Source organism: Emiliania huxleyi, assembly GCF_000372725.1.
Source record: "Emiliania huxleyi CCMP1516 unplaced genomic scaffold EMIHUscaffold_69, whole genome shotgun sequence".
Classification (NCBI taxonomy): domain Eukaryota; phylum Haptophyta; order Isochrysidales; family Noelaerhabdaceae; genus Emiliania; species Emiliania huxleyi.
In genome coordinates this window covers 436103-451838 of record NW_005196830.1, presented here as the reverse complement: position 1 = coordinate 451838, position 15736 = coordinate 436103, and the positions used below count along the sequence as shown (strand labels likewise).

Genomic DNA, 15736 nt, shown 5'->3' with positions numbered 1-15736 from the left:
GGCGGCGACCGGAGAGTAGAAGTGGGTATCAATGTCCCCTGGGAACCCACCCAAGACGTTGGTATCGTCGCTGGTGTCGTCCGTCTTGAAGTCGAGCACGAGGCCGATGGGATTAGTGGCGCCGGGGCACTCCGCCAGGTCGCCAGCGAGAGCCTCCGAGGCGAGCGCCGGTGGCACAGCAAACCCGAGCAGCAGCAGCAGCAGCGCTTGCCGCAGCATCGTCCAGAACCCGAGCGAGTGGAGGGCAAGGCTCTCTCGCCGCGGCCGCACCACGCCTGACAGTCGGACAGGCGTTGCTCAGCGAGGTTCTTCACCCAGCAACGACGGCGGCGGTGCAACTCGCCTCGCTCTGGAGACCGTCTTAGCAGCAGGGCGCCGCCGCCGGCGACGAGCAGAAGAAAAGCCGACGTGGGCAGCGCCTCCGGGGCTGGGTACGCCGCGCCCGCAGGTTCTGTGAGCGCCGTCTCCGCTCCGCGGCGAGCAGCGCAGCTGCCGAGTAGAGTGTTTCTGGGGTAGACATCCCACATTTCCGCCGGTATTGACGCGAAGCCGATACATGTAGAGCTCTAGGTGGCGGGCACTTACTCGAGTACTTAGGGAAAGGAAGCAATCAGCGTGTTGCAGCCCGTTCGCCGTCGGGAGACCAACTTTCAATTTCACACTCGCCACAGGTACATACACCCTTGCTGGCTCGTCTGTAGGCGAAGCTCGGGCAAAGCCACCCAGAAGTGCTGGAGATGCGGCGAGGTATCGAACGCGCAGCTGAAGAATCTTGGCGCAGCCCACAAGACAGTGCGGTGATTGGTGGGGCGAGATCGGCCCCGGCAGCATGAGGATTACTACCATGATTTTATCTGGAGTCCAAGAGCCCTTTGCGCGCGTTTAAATGTGCGGGACGGCCGCAACGTCGACCTTTGTCAATCGTGATGCTGATGGGCGGTTTGTCTCTCTCTGTGCGGATGGACTCTGGATACCTGCTTCCGGCTGCTCTGTTCCCTGTTTGTCGACTCGTTTAACAGACCCCCGAGGCGACCTCTAGCGAGCCGCGCTACAGGTAGAATGGGCGCTTCAGGCGCACCTACACTACTCTACTTAGGCAGGAACCGCGCCGCCGAGCTGCAGATGGAAGGCGTGCACTCGCTTGGCCTTGCACTGGTCAAACCAATTTAGATGTTTTTCTTTCTTTGCACAACACTGGGACGAGGAGTTTTTTTGTAGAATTCTTTCTTTGAAAAGAAAGAAAGAAAACAGACAACCCAAGGGAGGGATGGGAGGACGGCACGCCGCCACCACACAGGGATTTTCAGTGTATGTAGCTCTTACGAACATACCCGTAGCGCGTAGGTGAACTGCTGACAGGGTTTGCGATGAGGAGCGATCCGAACGTGGTATTCGGGTGATTAGATCACTACCATTTTAAGGAGAGGAGTGTGGTGCTAGCCGTCGCCCACCCTCGGGCGTCTACCACTTCCTATCTCTCTTCGCAGTTTCTCACCCATTCTTTCTTTGTACGCGGAGTCCTACGCACTTGGAGCACTTGGAGTGCAGTCATCAGCCTCACATCCAGGGCCGAGGAGCTGAGAAGCGCACCCAGCGGGCCGGATGATCGGGATCGGGTTACGGGCAAGAGAGCCCTAGCCCCGGGGGTGCGCGTTCGCAGGCGAAGGGCCGTAAAGTAAACACGGGTCTCCGAGGGTTAGTCCGCGCTCCAGGTTTCCCCTAGCAGCGGAGCGCCCCCTCTAAAAGAAAGAAAGAAAGAAAACAGACAACCCAAGGGAGGGATGGGAGGACGGCACGCCGCCACCACACAGGGATTTTAAGGAGAGGTGTGTGGTGCGCTAGCCGTCGCCCCCTCTAAAGAAAGAAAGAAAGAAAACAGACAACCCAAGGGAGGGATGGGAGGACGGCACGCCGCCACCACACAGGGATTTTAAGGAGAGGTGTGTGGTGCGCTAGCCGTCGCCCACCCTAGGGAGTCTGCCTCTTCCTATCTCTCTTCGCAGTCTCTCGCCGATTCTCGCTGCAACCTTCATGCCACCTCGCGGTCGTCCCACCCTCGTCGTTCTCTCCCTTGTCACACTTCCTCCTCTGTCGCGTTGTTCTCTTCTGCCTCGTCCTGCGACGCCGCCGCCTGCCGGTCCCTTGTTCTCGCGGCTTCTTTCGCCTTTCGGCGCAACTCCGTCCTCCTCGCGGCGTATCCTGGCCCCTCGAGTCTATCGAGCTCCCCTCGCGCAAGGACCACATTTCTGACTCCCACTCCGATCATTTGCCTACAGGTCATGTTGTTGCTCAGGTCCACTCTCTCTTCGAACACTCGTGCCTCTACGGATGATGCCGGCGCTGGGGTCCCCTTCGGATGCATCGTGACATCTGACAACTGGATTTCCACTGGTTCGTCCTCCTCGGAGTCATCTTCCCCGTCCTCCTTCCGCTCGGCTCTTCGCTCGGTACGTTCGGTGTGGCTCACCCTCCATGCCGTGAACAGGCGCTTTATCCACCCTATATTCTTCTCTCGTTCCTCTGCCCGTGCCTTGGTCTTGTCGTTGTTTCGCACCCATGTCTGTATGGCAATCGAACTCGGAGCTAATAGAGACTGGAAATTCTTTCTGACGGCCGAGCCAGTTCCGAGAGGCGAAGATTCGATGACGCGCATATCAGGGCTCTCTAGCCCGTAGCCCGATGCCGTGGCGCCCTCGGTGCGGATCGTGGCGGCTGGCGTACCGTCGGTGGTTGGCTCATTCGTAGCCAAGAGCCCGACCGCGGAGATTCCAAAAGGCTTCGCCGCCGTCTGTGAGAGTATGCGATGGCCGACAGCGGAGAGCTGGCGATCGCTGGCCGATCAGCAGAAAACTTGGTTCCTGCACGAGAACGGCGCCTACATCTATCGCAACACCCGCGACGGGCAGTGGTGGATAGACGAGCCTTCCGGGGGCGGCGTCTACGTCGCGAAGAGCGACTCAGATCTGCCGCCGACTGAGGGGTGGGTGCTGCTGCCGCAGGCTGGCAAGAGACCGCTACCGCAGCTGGAAGTGAAGGCGTGACGGGGTGATGAGAGCGAAAATTGTGTTTGTGCACTGTGCCGCGTGGGAGAGAGAGGGGGGTGAGGGCGACAGCAGGGGCAGAGACTGAAAAAAGAGGGCCTCACCGCCTCACCACCGCCGATGTGCGATGTCAGAATTTTAGAGTCGGACCGGAAAGTAACTCACAAACTTCCCGTCTGCGGCTCTGGCTGCGGTGTGCCTCAAGCTGTTGTATTGAAGCCGTACCAACCACAAGATCGTTGCGTGTTTTGCCGGGCGCGTGTCACCCCCCTGGTGCCACTGCCCGGTCACATCGTCCCTGCCTCGCACAGTGACCAATGTGTGCGGGCGTTGTGCTCGCCGTGCGCGCGGCACGGCTGCAACGGGCAGAACCGCGGTGCCGCCGTCCGCGCGAGAAACGCAACCTCCCTTTCAGCGCGCCTTGGCGGGCACCGGCTCCTCCTCGTACGACGGCGTGTACGCGTCGGGCCGCAGAGAGTACTTTGCCTGCGCACGGCCGTAGGGTGAGCCAAGTGCGCACAGGACTTCCGCGGGGGAGTCTGTGACTGGATGCGCCTGCCACGGCGGGATGGTAACCAGCTCCTCGGAGGAGGTGGGGTGGATGGCGACGACAGAGTCAAAGTCCGCCTTGGTCGCGCCCATCTTCATCGCCAGCGCGAAGCCCTGCAGGATCTCGTCAACGGCGAGGCCTAAACAGGGGGAAACGGCAGCCGTACCCCGGAGGAGAGCGGGGCGGCCGCGCCTCGCAGGTGGCGAGGGAGGCCGATCATGTGCAGCCCGACCACGCGCTGCTCCGGGCCCACGCAGACGAGCTTCGCGAAGGTCTTGGGCATGTGCTGCCCGTCCACCAAAAACTCGCGCGAGTAGAGCATGTTGACCCAGGTCGACTTGTGCACCGCCACCGCGTCCGGACCGTGCCGCGCGATCGCCTCCGCCTGCTCGCGAATCTCGCCGAATCTCGCCGAATCTCGCCAAATCTCTCGTCGCGCCCGCGCCGCGCGATCGGCTCCGCCTCGGTCAGCCCGCAGACCGCGAGCTATATCTCGGCCAGATCTCGGCCAGATCTCGGCCAGATCTCGGCTAGATCTCGGCTAGATCTCGCCTCGGTGAGTCCGCAGACCGCGAGCGGCGGGTGCGAAAACACGACGGTCGGAACAAAGTCGTAGTCCATCAGCGTGTCCGCCTCCGAGGCGCCTCCAAACAGCCGGTCCGACAGCAGCCGGCCCGCCGCGATGGCGGTGGGCCTACGTGCTGAATACGCCAGCCTCGGGGCGGGAGGGCGGTCTCGTGCAGAGTCTTCAGAGCACCGCGTGAGTACGGGTGGGTACGAGACAACGAATACGGCGGAGAATGCGGCCGAGTACGTCTAAACACGTAAAACAGCGAGCGCTAGTTGGGAGTCAAGCGTCCGCGTTCCGCTTCTAGGGCGGTCGGCGTGAGGTCGATTCGGCCGATGACGTCTCCGAGCGCGTAGACGCCCTAGACGAGAACTGGGCACTCGTTCACCTCTCCGCTGTTGTGCCTCGATTGAGCACTGCAATTCAGCCTCGCTCGACGTGCGCGACGCCGCGTCGACGACGATGTGCCCACTCGGCGCCGTCTCGACGCCCGCAGCGGGCAGGTCGAGGGAGCCCGTCACCTGAAGCCGAGGTGCGGCCGAGGTGCAGCCGAGGTGCGGCCGAGGTGCGGCCGAGGTGCGGCCGAAGTGAAGCTGAGGTGCAGCCGAGGTGCAGCCGAGACTGCAGGCCGAGGTGCAGCCGAGGTGCGGCCGAGGTGCGGGCCGGCACCGGCTCACGCCCCGTCGCAAACAGCACCTGCCCGTACCCGCCGTGCTCGCCCTTCCCGTCTTTGAGAACGACCGTCTTCGAGGCCGCGTCGCCGCTGATCGCCTCCGCCTCGCCGCGCACGATCGTGATGCCCGCCGCCTCCATCTCCCCCACCAGCCGCTCGACCACGTCCGACTCCATCGAGCGCAGCGGCGTCGCGCCCCGAATGAAGAGGTCGACCTTGGAGCCGAGCACCTGCGGGGAGATCACGGGGAGATGGCATCTCGACCGGATCTCGACCAGTCTCCGACCGACTCTCCGAATCTCTTTGTACCTGCAGGATCCCGGCGAGCTCGACCGCGATGTAGCCGGACCCGATCACGGCGACGCGGTCGGGGACGGAGTCGAGCTCGAAGAAGCCGTCCGAAGTGATGCCGAGCTCTGCTGCGCCAGGGATGTCAGGGACGGAGGGGCGGCCGCCCACAGCGATGAGCACTGCCTTGCCGGTCAGAGTGCGGTCGCCGACCGCCACCGTCTTTGGGCCGGTGAAGCGAGCGTCGCCCTCGACAAACGTCACGTCCGAGTTTGCCAAGTTGTTTGCGTAGATGCCGTTGAGGCGCGTCACGTACGCGTCGCGCTTGGCCTTGATGGCCTTCATGTCGAAGCTCGCCCCGCCCACCTGGCGGCGTCCGGCGCGCGGGCTCGGCTGCCGTCGGGCGGCCGGTGTGCCGGCGAGTGCCCGAGGTGTGCGGAGGTGTGCGGGAGGTGCCCTTCTCACCGAGATGCCGTAGCCCTCCGACTGGTGGATCATCTCGAGGACGGTCGCCGCGTTAAACATCACCTTCTTGTTATCTGGGACCTCTTCGGCTGGACATGTATTCAACCGCGAGCGCTCGATCACGCACGCCCTGGCGCCGTGCGCTGCCGCCCGCCGCGCAGAAGCGATGCCGCCGGAGCCGCCGCCGATGACGAGGTAATCAAACTCCTCCGGCGCCGCCATGCGGACGCACGAGGCGGCATGCGGCGACGCGCCGGGCGCAGCGCGCAGCGCGAGGCGCGGGGCAAGAGCGGACGCAGCGATCGCCAAGAGCATGGATCGAGCTCGCAAAGAAAGAAAACCCGGCGTGCATTAATGTGGTCCTTGCGAAACAGCAGGGGAGAGAACGAGGACGAGAGTGAGAAGAACGAGAGGTGGCATGAAGGTCGCTGCGAGAATTGGTGAGAAACTGCGAAGAGAGATAGGAAGTGGTAGACGCCCGAGGGTGGGCGACGGCTAGCACGCTAGCACCACACTCCTCTCCTTAAAATCCCTGTGTGGTGGCGGCGTGCCGTCCTCCCATCCCTCCCTTGGGTTGTCTGTTTTCTTTCTTTTTTCTCACTGATGCGTGATGGTGATGTGCGCGATCTGCTCCTGGAGCAGTACCGGGATAGGGGTTTGATCGAGGAGCCTAAGCGTGCTTTCACTCCTGTCCCGCCTCCACCCATACATAGGAGAGAGAGAGAGAGAGAGAGAGAGAGAGAGAGAGAGAGAGAGTTTGTGTTCCCATAGTTTGAGAGAGATTTTTAGCAATACCAAACAACTCTAACACTCACACGTAATTTGGGGCCTGGAGCCCTGTTCACGCGCGCGCGAGACGTGCAGACAGGGTTGCCAGGTGAGAGCGAATGGCGCGGTTCACGCCTCGCACAACAGAGAGAGAGATGCGCTCTGCATGGTGGGACATAAAAGAGAGCGAGTACTTGGGCGAGTAGGCCGTGCGGTCAACGCTGCCGCGCGCGACTTTGCGCGCGAGGCGGCGCAGCTTGAGAACGGCGGTGGGCGAGAAGCCGCCGCCGAACGTCTCGTGGAGCAGCAGGTTGAAGTTGTTGCGCTTGACAAAGATCGCGTCGTGGTAGAAACCGCGATGCGCCTTGACGTAGCCGTGGCCGGTCTTGTGGTCGAAGGGTTGGCCGGGCTGCCCGCGCGCCTTGCAGCCCATGTTCAGGCGGCGGGCCTTTTCTTCGGTGTTGCCGAAGGCGTAGGAGTGGCCAACGGAGGCGGGCGTGCCGCCACTCGAGGCGTTGCCAATGCCCGGCGAGGAGGTCTTGAGGAGGGGCGTCCAGAGCTTGATTTCATTCACGTCATCGCATCCTCCCGGTCCCGCATGGGGTTCCGCGAGGTCGACCTTGTACCCCTCGTTGTACTGCCGGGTGAGCTCTGGTTTCTCCTTGTCGCCGTGCACGACCGGCGCGTTGGCCGGGGCGCGCATCGCGTCCGCCCAGGCGGCGAGGACGCCGTCGTGGGGCCGCCGGTGGTGGGCCTTGTTGTAAAGGTAGTCGCCGAAGAAATCGACTGGCATGCCCCGCTCGAGCGCGAACCGAAGGGTGGGAAGCGCCGCGGAGAGCCAAAGGCCGAGCTTTCGCTGGAGCTCGTCTTGGAGGGTGTCGGAGGAGAGGGCGGTGGCGTACGTACCGTCGACACGGACATCGAAGGCCTTGCCGGCGAAAGGCGTTGAGGCGGAGACGAAGCGCGCGGCTTCGCGGTTGTTGACGGCGCTGTCTCCGAGGGACGGGTTGTTCTTGACGTGCACATCCCGCGCCTTGACGAGCTCCTGGTGCGCGTGCCAGTCCTTGTGATTCTTGATGGCAGCGAGCGCCCGCGGCCGCGGGTACGTGGATTTGCAAGTGTTCCCATAGGTCCTCAGAGGACCGCGCAGCACCAGCGGGCTCCGCACGCGCGGTCCACGCGTCCACGGACCTGTGGCGGGCTGGCGGCGGCAAGCTGGCGGCTGCATTTAGCATGAGAGGAGCTGAGGAGTGTGCTGGGCAGTGACCACGGCTACAGCACTCTCATATAGCCTTTCCATTTCGTCAGCAAACTATCAAATTCGCCTGTACAGCTCCTGTGTGTATTGCGCTGTCGACTCTAAGAGACACCGGCCGAAGGCCACAACGGCCAGAGCCGCCGCACAGCGGTGATCTCCGGGTGAAGTGATGGTTCAGGAAAGAAGAACACGGACCACAGATACCAATCTCTAAAGCCAGTCAGGAAAGACGTGCTTGCCGTCCGCCCCGAGCGGCACGGCCTCCTCTCGCACGATGGCGCTCGTCGGAACGCCACCAGCGCCGAACACGTGCACGCATCCCTCCGGAATGAGGTAGTGTATCGCAAGCTCTCCCTCGGCTGGCGTGGGCGCCGCATCGCCCATCTTGCCCACTACCCACGACAACGGTGCGAGCTTCGACGACGCCAGCTCGATGAGCCTGAGGTCCTTCGCGGTGGAGAAGAACAGGCCGGCGACCACTGGCGCAGACGTGCGGTCGGAGAGGTGAATGAAACCGTCGGCCGCGTCAAGCTCACTGCGAATCGTGCCGGCAGCCTGGAACCTGGCTGACTCATCGGCCACGCACAGCTTAAAAATGCGCTCCGGCCCCGTCGTGAGCTCCATTTTGGGAGCGCGCGGGACTTGCGTGAAACTACCGGGGACGCACACCGGGCCAGAAAAAATTTCCAAGAAGCAGGATATTCTCATGGCGGTCGCATGAGACACGCCTTCTCCTCACACGTCTTTCTTCCCTTCTCTTCACACGTCCTTTCTTCCCTTCTCTTCACACGTCCTTCTGTCTCTGCGCCTCTCATCTCGGCGCCATGGAGGCGAGGTGCAACCTTGGGACACCAGCGCGGTATGCGTGAGGTACCCCCCCTAAAACCCTGTCAGCTGAGTCCTCCTACCTACCTACGGGAATGTCCGTAAGAGCCACATACACTGAAAAGAATTTTACAACAAAGCTCCCTCGCACGACACTGGTCGGGACTGGCACTAACACCGCACTGAAAAGAATTCCATTTCAATTCTGATCGGCTCACGCTGAAGGCTGAGGCAAATTGCTTGAGCCCGCGCTCGTAGGGCCACGCCCTGGCAGATGTCGGCAGTCGACAGTCAAGTCGAAGCGATCCAAGCTGTCATCGGCTGCACGGAGGCCGAGGCCGAGCGTCTTCTCGAGAGCGGCGGCGGCTCAGCTTATCGAGCTCTTGATCTGTACTACGAGGGCGAAACCATCCCGGTGCAGCCTCGCTCCTTCCTTTGCACGCTCTCACGCGCGACCGAGCAGCAGCGCCCGCGTATCCAGGTACCGGGGCTGCCGCCGCAGAGCCCATCTCGCCGTCGCTACTCGCAACTCGAGCTGCGGGACCTGCTCGGCCTCGACGAACTGTCCAGGTCGATTAGCGAAAGCGACTGGGACGCAACGAAAAAGGTGCTGGATTTGGTGCAAAAGCCGGAGGAATTGAAGAATTTTCTGCAGAGCGACGAGTGGGAGGCGGCGCTCGGCCGCCAGCCCACGCTCCTCTCGTACTTCTGTCCCGCATCCCACATGGGCTTGGATACGACCGACCTCTGGCCTCTCCTCGAGTGTGCCATGAACAACTACACCGCGAGTGCGGAAATTCTGCTCACTCACGGCTCGCCGGTGGACTTTCCCAAGGTGATGGGCGGCGACGAAGGAGCTCCCCAACTCTTCCCGGACGGGTACACCACCCCCCTCATGCACGCCGCCGGATCCGGGCATCACGAGATCCTTGAGCTCCTCCTCCACCACGGCGCCGACCCCAACCTCGCCGACGAGGAGGGCGACAAGGCGTACGAGTGGGCGCTGGCTTCCGACGACGAGGAGTGGCCCCCCGTGGACCCCGATGACCGCGCGCGCTGCCAAGACATCCTAAAGCGCGCCGAAGCAGCCGGGATCAGACGGACCTGTACTTGCCCCTGGCACGAGCGGACGGGCGGGAGGCGCACCTCGCCGGCCTTCAGCCCGCCACCGCCGCCGCCGCGGCGGGACGAGCCGGCGCGGGCGGTGGGCGACCACGAGAGCTTCCACGGCGCCATGGTTGGCCTTCCGAAGCGCGCAAACAACCTGTCCGAGATTTACCGGCCGCCGACGGAGGTCTGCTTCGTGGGCTCGTTCGAGGAGCTGCGGCTGACCGGGCGGCAGCAGTCGCGCTGGCTGCTCGTCAACATCCAGTCGCCGACCGAGTTCGCCTCGCAGCAGCTCAACGCCGACACGTGGACCGACGAGGGCCTGCGTGCGGTCCTCGGCTCGTCCTTCCTCTTGTGGCAGCGCTACTTCGACTCGGAGGAGGGGGCGACGTACTGCCGACACTACCTGCGGGAGGACGCGACCTTCCCCCACATCGGCCTCCTCGACCCGGCCACCGGCCAGCTCGCCAAGTCGTGGCACGGCTTCACCACAGCGGAGAGGTGCGGGGGCCACGGCGGGCAGCCGACACCGCGCCCATGCATGCCCCATGCCGGCGGGGGATGCAAAACCACACACACACACACACACACACACACACACACACACACACACACACACACACACACACACACACACACACACACACACACACACACACACACTCCCGCACACGCACACGCACACGCACACGCACACACACGCACACACACGCGCGCAGGCTGATGGACAAGCTGATGGACTACGCGGACCGGCCCCCGAAAGACATCTCCTGGGGCGAGCCCGCGGTGAGCGAGCCCGACCCGCTGCCTCCGCGCGACGCGTCGAGCTGCACACTCTCCGACCCAGCGGGCGCCGTGCAGGCGCCGCCAGCAGCCGCGCCGCCAGCGCTACCCGCGCCGCCAGCGCTACCCGCGCCGCCAGCGCTACCCGCGCCGCCGCCCTACTCCAAGGCGGAGGGGAAGCGAAAGGCCAGGGTGTAGGCGAGAACCAGGCGGCGTGATCCCCGCGTGGCGTGCAGGCGTTGGGCCGATTGTCTCGGGGTGGAGCCGCGCGCTCGCTCTGTGCCTTGTGGCAGTGTGCCTGCGCCTTGTGCGGGTCGGACCCACGGGCATGATGGCATGTGCAGTCGGGAGCGGAGCGAGGGAAGCGGAAGGGGGAGGCAGGGTCGGAAGGCCGCTGGAGGTTGGTCGCGCGCTCTGACTCGCACGTTCGCAGCACGTTCGCTGTGTGTTGAGTGTGTGCAATTCCTGTCTCACTGTTTGTTGCCCTTTCTGTGTGCACACACTGTGGCGGGGGGCAAACCCGGGTTGGTGCATGGTGGTTTTTGATGCTGGAGTGTTAATCGTGAGGCGTGTCAGAGGAAACGCATTTTCCCTCGTGTCCTTCTTTCTCGACCAGAGCTAAAACTTGCAAAAGAGACGCCCGGACAGTGGCACCGGGGCAAAACCTCGCGCCCGTGTGGCGGGCGAAGCGGCTGGGGCATATACAGAGCGCGCAGGGGCTTACGTGTGTGGGGGGGGGGGGGGGGGGGATTGTAGAGGTGTGGCGATGCCTGCGCGACGATACGACCGCGAGGATGCAGCCCCCTCCCCTCGAGCGGAAGAATGCGGAAGAGAATGTGGAAGAGACTGTGGACGAGGGGGTCCCCGCGCCGGGCAAGCTCCAAACAGAGCCCGCACGGCGTTTTGCAGCGTCCACGGACCGGAGTGCGGCAGCCATTTGTCAGACCTGGTGGTCCGCTTGCGACGCCAAGTCGGGCGAAGAGCTCGACGGAGAGGTCTGCGGGAAGGTTCCGAGAAGGTTCGGCTCGGGAAGGGCGCGGGTGCGTGCGGGGTCGAAGTCGAGGGCCGAGGCCCAGACGCAAGCGCCCCCCCCCCCTTTTGGGACGTGTGTAGGAAGCGTCTCGGAAGTGTCTCGGGAGTGTCTCGGAAGTGTCTCGGAAGTGTCTCGGGAGTGTCTCGGGAGTGTCTCGGGAGTGTCTCGGGAGTGTCTAGGCCTCATCGGGGCGGGGCTGCTCCTGCTCCGAGGGCGCCGCCACGGGAAGGCCCGCCTCGGCGCCGGCGGCGCCGCCTCTCACGTTGTGGCTGCTGCTCAGCTCGAGCTCCTGAGCCGGAGGCTACAGGACATGTCTCGGACGTGTCATGGACGTGTCGTGGTCATGTCTTCGGCTCGAGCTGCTCCACCGACCGGCGGCTGCAGCGGCTGCTCCTCTGCGCGGAACGGCGCCGGCGCACCGCCGCCGCCACCGCGCGCACCGCCGCCGCACGAGTGGGCGACGAAATGCTGGTCGAGTAGGCCCATCATGTCTGACGTCAGCTGCTCCGACTGCAGCTCGCTCGAGACGGCGCCAGCTGGCACGCCCGGAAACGACGCGCCGAGAGCGAACCCGCCTGCTGCGGCGCCACTCCGCCCGCCCGCATCGGCATGCACCGACGAGCGCGCGAGCAGCATCAAGCCGCTCGCGCCTGGTGAGTCATCATGCACGGCTCATATCTCCCCCATATCTCCCTCATATCTCCCTCATATCTCCCCTGGTGAATCACCATGCACGGCTCATGCTTCCCACTCCACGTCATAGCCCATGAGCCCTTCCGCAGCCCGCTCGCGCCGAGGGACGAGCGGGCCATATCTCCCCATATCTCCCGATGTCTCCCGATATCTCCCCATATCTCTGTCTATAGGCTCGCGCCGAGGGACGAGCGGGCCAGATGTCCCCATATCTCCCCCAGATCTCCCCAGATCTCTGTCTAGGCTCGCGCCGAGGGACGATCGCATGAAAGCGGCCGAGGCCGCGGTCCCCACCCCCGGCTCGAGCGCCTAGGAGAAGGTTCCTAGAAGGTTCCTAGAAGGTTCCGAGGCCGCGGTCCCCACCCCCGGCTCGAGCGCCGGCAGGCTCTGGCCCATCGGCTGGTAGTCAGTGGCGGCGCCAACCTGGGCAGAGAGAGAGGAGGGGGGGAGGGGGGGGAGATGGGGGGAGAGATGCGGGGAGAGATGGCCCATCGGGCTGCTGGTCGGTGGCGGCGCCAACCTCCGCACCAGCTGCCCCGCCCGCCGCCGCGCGCCGCTGCGAGGGGGGCTCGTCGCCGTCCGCAAGCGGCGAGGCGAGGTCGCGCGTGTACGAGCCGGCGGCGGCGGCGAGTTGGGCGGCGGCGAGCTGCGCCTAGTCCCATACCTCCAGAGTCTCGAATCCAGTGTGGGTTCAGCTCCGTGGGTGGTGCGGTGAGCTGCGCCGCTGCGAGCTGGTCGGGCGAGCTGCTTGCCGCTGCTGCCGCCAGCTGCTGCACCGCAGCGACACTGCCGGGGCCCGCGATACGGTCGATGAGCACTTCGCCCGCGTCGCGCCTGGTGATGAATGATGACTGGTTGACGGCTGAAGACATCGCGGGAGCCTCGCCTCGCCATCGCCGCGCCGCCACGACGGGTGGTGCAGCTTGAAGTTGAGGTAGGACTTCTCCATCTTGCCTGAGGAGGAATGAGTGATGGCCAGTGAGGGGCTGCTACTTGGTTCAAGTCCAGGTACGGCCCCTCCCATCTTGCCGTCGCGCGAGCGGTGCGCGGGCGCGCCCGCGACGGGGGCGCCGTAGCGCGTGTCGCCGTGCCGCTCGAAGTCAAACAGCGCGAATCCGCAGACGTGTCCCACGCCGTCGACATGGACGGTGAAGGCGCGCACAAACTCGAGCAGCTCCTAGGTGGGGGAGAGGCGGGGAGGGGGGGGAGAGAAGTCGAGCACCTCCGAGGGGGCTGGGCATGGGTCGAGACTGGCGAGAGGGGCGGGGTCAGAGGGCTGTGGGGGCATGCTCGAGCGCGCTCCTCCGCGCGCGCGGGGAGGGCGAGGCAGAGGACGAGCGGCGCGGTGAGGCAGCCGAGGATCTCCTGGAGCAGCAGCCAGACGCGGTACTGGTACAGGCAGACAAACTCGTCGTAGACGGCTCGCGTGTGCCCCTTGCCCCGCCACCTCGCAGGGGAGAGACGGGGAGATGTGGGGAAGGTGTGGGGGAGATGTGGGGGAGATGTGGGGGAGATGTGGGGGAGATGTGGGGGAGATGTGGGGGAGGTGTGGGGAGGTGTCGGGGAGAGACGGGGAGACCGCCACCTCGCAGGCCGATAGTGCGTGTGACGCGCGACGGACTGCAGCAAGGCCTCGGGGTGGAGGGGCGCGTTGGGAGGGTCGGAGAAAGCGCGCGAGATGGCGAGGATGGTGGAGGAGACGGCGAGCCACCTGCCGAGATGCGGGGAGATGCGGGGAGATGCGGGGAGATGCGGGGAGATGCGGGGAGATGCGGGGAGATGCGGGGAGATGCGGGGAGATGCGGGGAGATGCGGGGAGATGTGGGGAGAGATGGGGAGGTGTGGGGAGGTGTGGGGAGAGATGGGGAGAGATGGGGAGAGACGGGGAGAGACGGGGAGAGACGGGGAGGTCGCCACCACAGCAGGTTGAATCCCTGGCGCGGCGCCGCAGCCTCGCCGAAGAGCGCGTCGGGCGAGATGCGGTAGAAGACGAGGACGGACCTGCTCACAGCTCCTCATTCACAGCTCTTCCTTCACAGCTCGAGATGCGGCAGAGGAGGAGGGCGGACTCGTTGATGAGAGAGAGCCCGATCAGCACTGCGGCGAGCGAGCCTACCCGCGCCACTCGCAAGGCGCATGAGGAAGTGAGGAGGGGGCCGAGGCCCATCAGCGCGGGCGGCGAGACGAGCCGACGATGAAAGTGACGAAACGGGCGACCAGCGTGAGCAGCGGCGTGGGGAACTGGCGCACGTAGGCGCTCGCGTCTGCCGCCGAGGCGAGGACCCGCGCCTAGTGGAGATATGGGGAGACATGGGGAGACATGAGGGAGATATGGGTCCGAGGCCGAGGCGAGGACCCGCGCCTAGTGTGGCGTCCAGTCTCGGGGCGATCTCGGGGCGATCTCGGGGCGATCTCGGGGCGATCTCGGGGCGATCTCGGGGCGATCTCGGGGCGATCTCGGGGCGATCTCGGGGCGATCTCGGGGCGATCTCGGGGCGATCTCGGGGCGATCTCGGGGCGATCTCGGGGCGCCTCGAAGAGGTGTGGCAGCTCGTTGAACTCGCGCATGCACCAGCGCGCGTGCAGGGAGTAGTCGCGCGAGAAAGCGGAGGCGGCGGGGCGGCGGTGGAACTCCTCCGCATGCTTGAGGAACAAGAAGAGCAGCATGAATGCGGCGATGAAGGGCGAGAGTAGCAGCGTCAGCGCGCCGCACGCGAAGAGCCGCCGCTGCAGCCCTCGCACGTCCTGCGTGAAGGAGGGTCTGATCCGGAAGCCTGACCCGTCAAACATCGCGTCGAGAAGGCAAACCTCGAGGAAGGGGGGGGGGAGGGGGGAGGGGGGGGGGGGGGACAGGACGTGTCGCGGACGTGTCGTGGACGAGTCGCGGAAGTGTCTCCGAAGTGTCGCGGGCGTGTCGCGGGCGTGTCGTGGCCGTGGCATGGACGCCGAGGAAGCAGACTCGAGCGCCCACTCGACATCTCCCCACATCTCCCCACATCTCCCCACATCTCCCCACATCTCTCCCCGCATCTCCCCACATCTCCCGCAGACCTCGAGCGCCCACTCGAGCGTCTTGGTCATCACCGACAGGCGCAAGCCCGGCAGCGGCTCGATGGGCAGCAGCTTCTGGTTGACGAGGGCCACCATGAAGTTCTCCTTCCTGAGGATGCGGTTCGCAATGTCGTGCGCAGTCAGCTGGTCCTTGACGATACACAGCCGCGCCGTCGCCTGCAGCTCGACCACACGAGATGTGGGGAGGTGTGGGGGGAGATACGGGGAGATACGCCGTCGCCTGCAGCTCGACCACCCGCTGGACCACCTGCGGCGGAGGACAGAAAAGGAGGCGGTCTTGTTTTCTCTTTTTGGCGCGGGTGGCGGAGGAGGAGGCAGGGAAGGAGGTGGCGGAGAGGAGGCGCTTACGCGGTGGTTGTCGTGGTCGGGAGGCGGGAGGAGGGAGGCGGGAGGCGGCGGCGAGGCGGGAAGCGGTGGGAGAGGGAGAGGCGGAGAGGGTGGGAGGGCGGGCGGGCAGGCGGGCGGGAAGGAGGGGAGGCAGGGAGGGAGGGAGGGAGGGAGGGAGGGGGGGGGGGGGGGCTAGGCCGGTAGGCAGGGAAAAGCAGGTAGGCAGGGACGCAGGGAGAGGCCCGGAGGACGGGATACGCACGGAGGCAGGGCGGGAGGGTGGAG

At 64.9% G+C, this 15736-nt stretch overlaps 4 protein-coding genes across 4 annotated transcripts in view; 1 reads left to right on the top strand and 3 right to left on the bottom strand.

Annotated features, from left to right (window-relative positions):
• Positions 1-3452: 3452 nt before the first annotated feature.
• On the bottom strand, positions 3453-5807 carry GR1 (glutathione reductase; the record flags this gene model as incomplete). The annotated part of the gene is made up of 7 exons (XM_005762196.1): positions 3453-3704; positions 3758-3979; positions 4162-4306; positions 4577-4680; positions 4829-5062; positions 5142-5486; positions 5586-5807. The coding sequence occupies 7 exons, from the start codon at positions 5805-5807 to the stop codon at positions 3453-3455; spliced, it is 1524 nt and encodes a 507-aa protein (XP_005762253.1).
• Positions 5808-7636: 1829 nt separating this feature from the next.
• On the bottom strand, positions 7637-8235 carry EMIHUDRAFT_452838 (hypothetical protein; the record flags this gene model as incomplete). The annotated part of the gene is made up of 1 exon (XM_005762195.1): positions 7637-8235. One exon carries the CDS (start codon positions 8233-8235, stop codon positions 7822-7824), a length of 414 nt encoding a protein of 137 aa, XP_005762252.1. The 3' UTR covers positions 7637-7821.
• Positions 8236-8668: 433 nt separating this feature from the next.
• Positions 8669-10905, top strand: EMIHUDRAFT_465378 (hypothetical protein). Its single transcript, XM_005762194.1, has 3 exons — positions 8669-8851; positions 8918-10044; positions 10263-10905. The coding sequence occupies exons 1-3, from the start codon at positions 8711-8713 to the stop codon at positions 10522-10524; spliced, it is 1530 nt and encodes a 509-aa protein (XP_005762251.1). The 5' UTR covers positions 8669-8710; the 3' UTR covers positions 10525-10905.
• An 11-nt stretch (positions 10906-10916) lies between these two features.
• The window catches only part of EMIHUDRAFT_438048 (hypothetical protein), a 5550-nt gene continuing 730 nt past the window's right edge, over positions 10917-15736 (bottom strand). The window contains exons 2-18 of the mRNA XM_005762193.1: positions 15357-15371; positions 15104-15292; positions 14585-14860; positions 14242-14341; positions 14122-14164; positions 13970-14053; positions 13638-13763; positions 13355-13499; positions 13082-13229; positions 12955-13006; positions 12775-12886; positions 12573-12704; positions 12431-12475; positions 12304-12361; positions 11732-12009; positions 11562-11660; positions 10917-11323 (exon numbers count right to left, since the gene is read on the bottom strand). Coding sequence (XP_005762250.1) covers positions 11267-11323; positions 11562-11660; positions 11732-12009; positions 12304-12361; positions 12431-12475; positions 12573-12704; positions 12775-12886; positions 12955-13006; positions 13082-13229; positions 13355-13499; positions 13638-13763; positions 13970-14053; positions 14122-14164; positions 14242-14341; positions 14585-14860; positions 15104-15292; positions 15357-15371 — 1959 coding nt within the window. The 3' untranslated portion in view covers positions 10917-11266. The remainder of the gene's footprint in view (positions 11324-11561; positions 11661-11731; positions 12010-12303; positions 12362-12430; positions 12476-12572; positions 12705-12774; positions 12887-12954; positions 13007-13081; positions 13230-13354; positions 13500-13637; positions 13764-13969; positions 14054-14121; positions 14165-14241; positions 14342-14584; positions 14861-15103; positions 15293-15356; positions 15372-15736) is intronic.

Coding starts and splice junctions, on each gene's coding strand:
- EMIHUDRAFT_465378 (XM_005762194.1), top strand. CDS start 8,711: ATGTCGGCAGTCGACAGTCAAGTCGAAGCGATCCAAGCTGTCATCGGC. Junction 8,852..8,917: donor ACGAGGGCGAAACCATCCCG/GTGCAGCCTCGC, acceptor CCGCGTATCCAG/GTACCGGGGCTGCCGCCGCA. Junction 10,045..10,262: donor GGCTTCACCACAGCGGAGAG/GTGCGGGGGCCA, acceptor ACACGCGCGCAG/GCTGATGGACAAGCTGATGG.